The 9,058-nt window shown below is 33.2% G+C and overlaps 1 protein-coding gene across 1 annotated transcript; it reads left to right on the top strand.

The window, feature by feature from the left end:
• Positions 1 to 2,779: 2,779 nt before the first annotated feature.
• On the top strand, positions 2,780 to 8,595 carry LOC112602093. Its single transcript, XM_025350019.1, has 2 exons — positions 2,780 to 2,897; positions 7,184 to 8,595. Exons 1-2 carry the CDS (start codon positions 2,819 to 2,821, stop codon positions 8,221 to 8,223), a joined length of 1,119 nt encoding a protein of 372 aa, XP_025205804.1. The 5' UTR covers positions 2,780 to 2,818; the 3' UTR covers positions 8,224 to 8,595.
• The last annotated feature ends 463 nt before the right edge of the window (positions 8,596 to 9,058 follow it).

Raw genomic sequence — 9,058 nt, 5'->3', positions numbered from 1 at the left:
TAAAAATAAATTGTCTTATTAATGAAGTATTATGTATAATATTATATTATAATTATTAATAAGATAATATTATATATTATATTATAACTATTAATAAGTATAATATTAACCTTTATTATATTATAACTATTAATAGATAATATTATATATTATATTATAACTATTAATAAGAATGATAGCTAATTATTCAAACTAAAAGCCTACAAAATAATTGACAGTAATAAAGCGTTTGGATCAGAAGTCACTTAAAATCATATTAAGTTAGAGTTCTCTCGTATTTTGTAGTGACTATATTCATTATCTGAACATTTGAAACTGCATTCTTGTATTACCCTTTGGTGTTATTTTTTCATAAAATTAAAAAAAAAAAAACTATTGATTTTACTATTAATGACACGAATTGATTTTAGCTGTAATTCAGAAAATTCTAATTTACAATCACTGATTATTACCTAGTATACAAGTATATTTTATAGCGTATAGATATTATCGTTTAATAAAATTAGTATGTCCTTAATTTAAGCAACATATTCTTTTTTTATTTATTGAGCAGCTGTAAATCAATTATAAATTCATTAATTATTATGATTTGATAAAGGAATGACTTTATAAATATTATTAAAAATGTTTTCACTAAATATTACAGTATTTTTATTTCAGGTTAAATAGTGCCAATGAAAAATCTACATTCATATACTCGTAAGAATATTTTAACTCGAAACAAATAAAATATCTACTTGAATGTATAATAACCATAACAGCCATTTAGTTATAAACGATTATTTAAATTATAAGTCATTAAAGTCTCAACGACTAAGTATATGAATAAAATAAAAGATAAGATAGATAATGAAATAAAAAATATAACTTTTTACGGTGCTTGTAGGTAAAATATTAAGCAAAAAGTGTTTAGATTGCTTACCGTTAAATTTAGCTATGTTTAAATATTATAATAATATAATTTTGTCGAATAAAAATAAACTGTTATTATTATTTCGTTCCAGTAATTTCTATGAGAAACTCCGCTCCGTTAAATACATTTCAAAGTTTGCAATTCCTTATTCGAGACATATTTAAGCCGCTCGTGAATTTTGTAAATATCCGTTTTCGGCATAAACTTAACGGCGTATCGTTTATACGCAGACAATGCTATCCCCGCTGTTAAATACACTCACAAAGAAAAAAAAAAAGAAATAATAATAAGTAATTTAAAAATAATAATAATGATAAAAACAATAAAAAATAATAATAAGAAGAAGATGAAAAAGAAACGATCGACATTAAAAATGCAAATAATAATAATAATATCATACCCAAAAACGAGTACCTGTACACCGGAATGAAGCACTCGTTTAAAGTACGTCATCGTTTTATTATGTATACATATAAATGTTTCGACCCCGTGAACGAGTATGTGGTGAATTTAAATGCGTTTTACGCAAATGTGTTCATTAACCGTACGGCAAAAAAAGAAAAATAAAAAAAAGAAAAACGATCGTTCTGCGCAGGTAATAATTGTTTACAGTTATCGTAACCGTCGTACGACATTACCGCACACATAGGTACACCGCAATTCCGGTGTCACGGTACAGGGTCATACGTTTTAATAAAATGGGCTGTATCACATCACGTCGGAGTTAACTATCGATTTTCGGTACACACGCGGCTGCGGGGGTACCTATCTCTGTTATCTGCGCGTACCCGCCCCTTAAAATATATACGAGGATTAGCCGACGGACGTAGACCGCGGCTTTCGAACACAATATTATTACGAACGGGGGCGATCGGCGTAACGGCGATACCGCGAGTAGCGTAGTATTACCGGTGACGTAACGACGGAGAAGACTTGCGGTACCGGGAGGAGGAGGGGGAGGGGCTGAGGCTTTGCGCGGAGTTTTCGGAAAATTTTAAAACGCTTTCGGAGTAGTTGTGTAAGCGTTTCACGTAAAACGTAAGCATGTATTAAAATCGTAATTCGTGTACGGAGGTCGGTGCAAAAGACTTAAATATATTTTCATACCCGCGCGCGCGCGGTATTAGCATGAAATACTTACGAGGGATCTTATAGTTATGCCTCTCGTTTATAACAAATTATCAGCCCCTTCCCCCGCACCTCCCTATCGCGAAAAAGCGAAATCCCGATCGCGTCGTCGGTGTACCGATATATTTTTTTTTCTTTTATAATTTATAATAATATCCAGACATTACGTTCGATTCGATAGTAATAATTATTATTCTGGTATCTCGGCGACTCCGGCACGGAATGCATTCGGTACGAATCATTATATAGTATATTGGATTATTACATCCACCCCCGGCGTCATTACTGTGGAATTTCCTAGGAATTCTGGGTTGGTTCATTATTATTATTATTATTATTATTATTATTATTATTGATACGGCGTCGTCGTACAATATAGGGGATGACGACGATGTCGTCGTACCGTAACCGCTCGTACGCCGCCGTCGTGGTGTAGGTAACGTATAATATGGCACCACCGAATACGATATTATGCGCGTCTAGACGTCGATGTTCTTATCTGGCGGAGGGTAAAAGTGATATTATGTTGGAGACGTAAAGAAAAAATAATCACGATGACATTAATAGTAGGCGCGCACACACAGAAATTATACGATAATATCACGTAATATATTATTGTTGCTATAATCGGGTCTCCGAGACGCCATCGCCATTCGGCCCGTCCGCGACGAGATACGAGATAACGCAACCCCCCACGGTAAACCGAATCGCCGAACGTATTTATAAAAGGCCAAACAAGTCTGTTCCGCACACCTAGTGATTTGCCGGACATCCACCATGAAACACTATTATTGGGCATCGTCGTTGTTGCTCTTCGCCGTCGTCCAGTACTCGGCCGTCGCGTTCAAGATACCAGGTAGGTACCCATTACGTTATTCGATAACCGTCGTCATAATACCTTAAGTCTTAATAGTAAATTAAACCTCAAACCGCAAATAATATTTGTATATTGAAATATCGTTATAGCGGTAGTGTTTGTCGCATAAAATTGTTTAATATTCTCTTGTATAGTTTAAAATCTTTAAAACTAATATTATATTAATGAAATTCGTCAATACGATAATATGGAAATTAACTGTCGAACACGACTATAGTGCGGTTCTAACAACTAAGTTAAAATAAGATTAGTGATTTTTGATTGAATTTAATAAAATTTTAAAACGTCTCTTAATACTAATAATACCTATGTGACAAGAAGAAAGCAAGATTATTGATTTAATTCATTTTTAAATATTATAAAAATATTGATTTACCAAATAATACATTTGTCAGATACAAACGATAAAATATCATTAGCATACAAGACACTTTTTAATTTATAAAACTGTATGTCAATTAATATAAATCAATACCTATAGTAACTGATTCGAAATTAAATTTTTGGTGTGCACAAAATAATCACTAGCGAAAAAGTTTCATACAATTTTAATACCAAAATTAATTTTTTTTAATGACAGTTTAATTAACTTTTTAACGACTTTCTTTCGGAAAATTAATTTTTAGTTGCATCACAATGGCTCAAAAAACAAAAAAAAAAAACTTTACACAGAGCTGAGAGGGTTTGAACCGAAATTCCAGTTTGTGTGAAATATTAATTTATTATTATACGCCATTCGGGCTTATTCTTTTATAATTTAATCGAGTTCCGATGAAAATAACTGTTGACAAATGTTATTATAGTTATAAGTCAACAGAAGCCTTATGTATTATTAAAGTTCAACTTTGAATACAATTAGTTTTTTTTTTTTAAATAATATAACATAATAAACATCGTTTATTGGAGTATGAAATTAAATAACAAAATAACAAGTTATATTGTCATATAATTATTAAACATTTCTTCCTGACTATGTTGATGTTTTTTTTTAATATTTATATACATGAATCGACATTTTAATGAGTAGCTTAAATGTTGTTAAATACCAGGAACTATAATAGTATATAATATATCACAATGATAGGTTAATAATACAGTATATAGATAGAGATGTAAGTTATTATTATACATTGGTATAGAACTGTATTATACAAGATATTAAACACATAGTATACAATTATTTTATACAGACGGCATAAAAAAAAAAAAAAATAAGACGTTATTTTTGTTTATTATTTTCATAAATAATATATTTTTATTGTTTGCTATTATCATTTATAATTACAATATGTTTATTTCGCATTCATTTGTTATAAATGACTTAAATCAATTGTACTACTATAGTTTTGTAAATATAAGTACAATGAGATAGTATATAAGTATTAATTATGGTTTTCGATTTATTTATATTAAAAATTCAATATAAAAACAGATACCTTTGTTTATTTAAACTTTTTAAAGATAAAATAATTTTTTTCACTTCATTTTTGATATTAAATTTAAGAAGTACTTAGTACTTACAAGAAGTAAAAAATGTGAAACCAAAAAGTTAGTAGACAAATGTATTTATTAAATGTAACTATATAAGGTACAATAAGGTAACTAAAATCCTAATTTACTTTGAAATTTACTAAGAAAATGTATTTGATATTTTAAGAATATAATTTACTATGAAATATGAACTGTAATTAAAATATTTTAAATTTAAATCATTTCTAGCCACTAGATATATTAATATATGATAAAAGTATATCATAATTATTGGTAATATGACTAAATATTAATTTGGTAAATTTGATCTAAAATAATACTCGTATTATGTATTTTTTTTTAATGTTTTCTTACCTTAAGCCATTTTTTAATTAATTAATTTTAAAATGATTCATATTTCATCATTAATAATGGTTTTATAATCTGTAGTAAATTTCCAATAATTTAAGATACCATAAGGTTCTATACAGTAGGTATAATACTGGTATTTTAACATATCTATGTATAAAGACTTCATTAATTAAATAAATGCTTATTAATTTGTTAAAATAGTATAATTCATAAAAATGAATTGTATTATGATAAAATTAATAATTTTCGATTAAATATTATTTTTTATTATGCAAAACCATTATAGAGATCTAAAATAGTATATCTAATACTATATCGCTTGAAAATAGCGCATTAGAATTTCTTTTAGATACATCAACATTTTATTAAAAATCACCATTAAATAACGTTGTCAATTTATGATACAGATTTTTTTTTTATTATCAAACAGTGTAAGCAAACATTTTAATTCTTTTTGTATATAATTTTAATTAAACTTAATGATTATAAACAATTAAGTTACACTTATTTAAATTAATTTATTTTATTATTAATGTCATGTCTGTTTATACAATAACATACAAAAATAACAGTGTGTATAAAATTGGATAATGGACGGCGGTACATAAATTTTAGTTTAATAAACTTAAAAACTACTGAATTAATTTTTACGTGGTTTTTTGCAAAACAATCTTTGTTTTTGGGAAAAGGTTTATAACCATTGAAATCCTTCAACATCCCTCATAAAAAGAAAAAACAGCTTTTAGATATTAAAGAGAAATTGAACATATATTTATTATTTATTTACTCGCGTCATCTAAAATTTAATGTTAACGTTAGACAACCTAATTTAAGATACATACATTTTTTATGGGTACCGAAGTGAACGGGAACAGTTATTTAATAACATATTATAAAACCGTATTCAGTACAATACACAAAATATGAAACGTTGAATGATGTTTTAATCATATTGTCAACTTAAATCACTGAATGATGGTATTCGTATCAAGCGCATTTTAATATTTTGTTTTTAAAACCACAGATAATTGTGTATCGTTAAAAAGCAAGGTTGAAGGTAATAAAAGATATTATTTATGTAAGGAAACGTCAAACTGTATCATTTGGTCATGTGCTTTGTGACTTGATAACTCAACGTGACGTTATTCTGTTCGGTGAAGCTTGAAATTTAGTAGGCAAGTCGAATAAAAAAAAAAAAATTCATCTGGTGTAAAATACTAAAATATACCAGACATGAACTATTTTAAACCGTGTACATGTTTACCCTTAACAAGTATTTTTACGTTGAACATTTCCTTACTTCTAAGTGAAAAGCTTTTGTTCTCGCAATATTTTTACTAGACTTACAATAATACTTCTCGATTTCAACAATTTTATTATTTGATAAATAGGCCGCTGGCACATTTCTGACTGTTCTTTTTAAGCGTAATGTTATTGATGTTACGTCATTCGAAAAATAAAATTTTATGTATTGCTACTACACGTACATGGATCTTTTTTTCACTAATTACATTTGACTTGCGTATTTCAAGTTACAAACAAATTTCGTTTCTCTCAATATCAAAACAATGATCCCATAATATTGTTGTTGTTTATTATATCTTCGCTCATTTCAAATTGTTCGCGTTTTCTACACTGTTATAATTCGCATTCAAAATAGGAGCTCCCGCGAGGGATCTCTAGGCTCACAAAAACCAATAATATTTTTTGATTGTAGAGAGTCCCCATTGACTTCATAAAACGAAATCGACATTATGATTGGTTATAGTTTTAGATCGGTGTATTTTATATTTGGGCAAAGCTACCAGAAATCGCTATATTAATAATCTGTGCACTTGATTCGAATATAACAGATTTTAAGACTATTTATCTCGCCACGGACAACGCTGTGTGAGAGATCAGCTAGTATGTCACAAATTATCGTTCGTAAATGATTAAAAATAATAATTTATAAATAATCTTAGTGTAGCGGGTGGCGCCACTTCAACGTCTTATCGCGATGTTTTACGATACGTTCTCACATTAAACTTGAGGCCTAGACGTAAAACCATGAACTATCAAGATGACGTCCGATGAGAACTATAATAATTGTATTTCTATTACCGCATTTATTCCGTAAATCGGTAACGACAGTCAGCCGATACCGTGAACCTAATGTAGGAAGATCGAAAACACAAATGCAAACGACACAAACACACAGTATCAAAAGAGTTTCATACGTCGTATACGACTAGCATACGTAATTCGATGTCATTCGTCCTCCTCTCCTCCCCCTCCCTCAAAAACAAAAGCTCGGTGAACTCGTTCGGGTTGAAAATCGTCCGCGTGCCGGATCGGCTCGCGTCTGAAAGTTCACCCGTCCGATTTCCTTCACGCAAAAACGTTACCAAACCTAACCAATTTTCTCTCTGCATTTTTTCCAGGATTATCGTCGAGCTCCTCCAACCGTTCGCCACCACCGACGGCCGGTAACAGGGCGACCGCGGCCAATGTCGGCGGCCACAGGGGACCGGAATCCGAATACATGGGACCGGTGTTTATAATCAGAGAACTGGACAAGGAGAAGGGCGAGTACGACGCGTTCGTGACGACCGGTGGCATACAGGAAGTGCGTCCGCCGCCGATGAGCGATCGTTCGCTTCCACCACAGCACGGCGGCAATCATCAGACCGCGGGTAACAGGGACGACGAGGACGCCGAGCATTTTGGTGTTCTGGTCACACCGGAAACGGTCAAGCGGCTGAACGGAGACGAGAAGCTGAGGGCGTCGTCCATCAACGTGACCATGGCCGTGCTCCTGTCGGCTGCCTCGTCGCGGATGCCCTGGCTCCTAGTCCTGCACCGCAAACACTATCCGCACCTGTTCGAGTACCAGCAACAGCAGCCCTCCCAGCCACACCAGTACCAGGTGCAACACCCACCTCACCAGCAACAGCAATACCAGCAACAGCAATACCTTCAACCGGCGCAGTCAGACACTGTGCAGACGGACGGCGTCCCGGGACTGCAGAACCCGCAGATCCCGCAGCGCCGCCGGTACCAGGCGGACAGACAGCGCCGGTCCGTCCTGCAGTACGACGACGCCCGCACGCTGATGGCGTACGAGAACCAGCTGCTATCCACCATGTGCTACAACTTCGTCCGGGACTACTACTCGGCCGAACAGCCGCCATCGAGGCGACTACCGATCGCTCTGGCCGACGTCGCCGATTACGGCGACGACAGGCGGCAACCACCAGAACCGGAACATTACGGCCGGTATCGGCAGGACGTCTTCTTGGACGCCGACGCTTACGCAGCCGCGGCAACCGCGGGCCCTTCCAATCGCATCCAGAAGTCGTCGCAGCCGCCTCTTCCTCAGCCGGTGTCGTCATCCATGACCGCGGACCGGCCGGGAGAGGAGCAGCAGTCCGCCGACGGATTGGTCGACGGCATGACGATCCCAAAACGCGTCTCATCCTAGACTCGAACCGTCAACCACGGCGAGGTGGCAGCGTCGCGTTTTTATTTTACGATTTTCTGTTTTTCCTCGTTGCCAGTAGCTTAGTACACAGTTTCTCGCCGGAAATCGCACCCGTGCGTTTCCCCAGCGCCGACCCCCCCTGCGCATATTATTATCATCAGCTGTTATTCGCTTATTTTTTTCTATTCCATTTATCACGTCACCACCGATAACATATTATTAAGGCGTATAATATTATATTTTGTCGTGTCTCGTCGTCGAAAATGTTCATTACGATATACCTATAATATTATTATAATAATTATTATTGTATAACGCGCGATTATAATACTATTAATATGACTAATATATATATATATACATGCTATACGTAAATTAAACTTTCTATATATAATACTATGTACATTGATATGATGTTTTTGATTGTTAACCCACTGTTTCATAACATGAACCAAAGTCGATGATTTAAAAAAAAAAAAAACTAGAATTATAAGTTTTGTGAATACGAATTGTCAATGATCACTAAATATTGATATTATTTATAGCTGCCGTTCAGTTCATTAAATTATGAAAAATTGAGTGTCCTGAATGGCAAACTGCAAACAGGAAACTCGTCATGGATTTTAACAATTTATAACTAAACACGTTACAAACACTCTGAGTACATATATATATATATATATATGACAATTATTATAAAGTTGTTTAAGTACCTATCCAAATTTCCATACAAAGCGTTTGTCATAGTGAAATTCTAAAATCAGGCTTGTGTCATACAGATATTATACATATGTTGTAATTAAAATCATATTGATTGTTACTATAATATAATAAT

This window comes from Melanaphis sacchari, unplaced genomic scaffold, assembly GCF_002803265.2.
Source record: "Melanaphis sacchari strain LSU unplaced genomic scaffold, SCAv2.0 Contig81_pilon_pilon, whole genome shotgun sequence".
Classification (NCBI taxonomy): Eukaryota; Metazoa; Arthropoda; class Insecta; order Hemiptera; family Aphididae; genus Melanaphis; species Melanaphis sacchari.
The sequence above is the reverse complement of the archived record's forward strand: the minus strand, read 5'-3'. Positions and strand labels throughout refer to the sequence as shown.

What these genes read in the sequence shown, in the direction of transcription:
- LOC112602093 (XM_025350019.1), top strand. Translation starts at nt 2,819, where the DNA reads ATGAAACACTATTATTGGGCATCGTCGTTGTTGCTCTTCGCCGTCGTC. An exon ending in CGTCGCGTTCAAGATACCAG is followed by an intron (nt 2,898 to 7,183) that starts GTAGGTACCCAT and finishes CATTTTTTCCAG; the next exon opens with GATTATCGTCGAGCTCCTCC.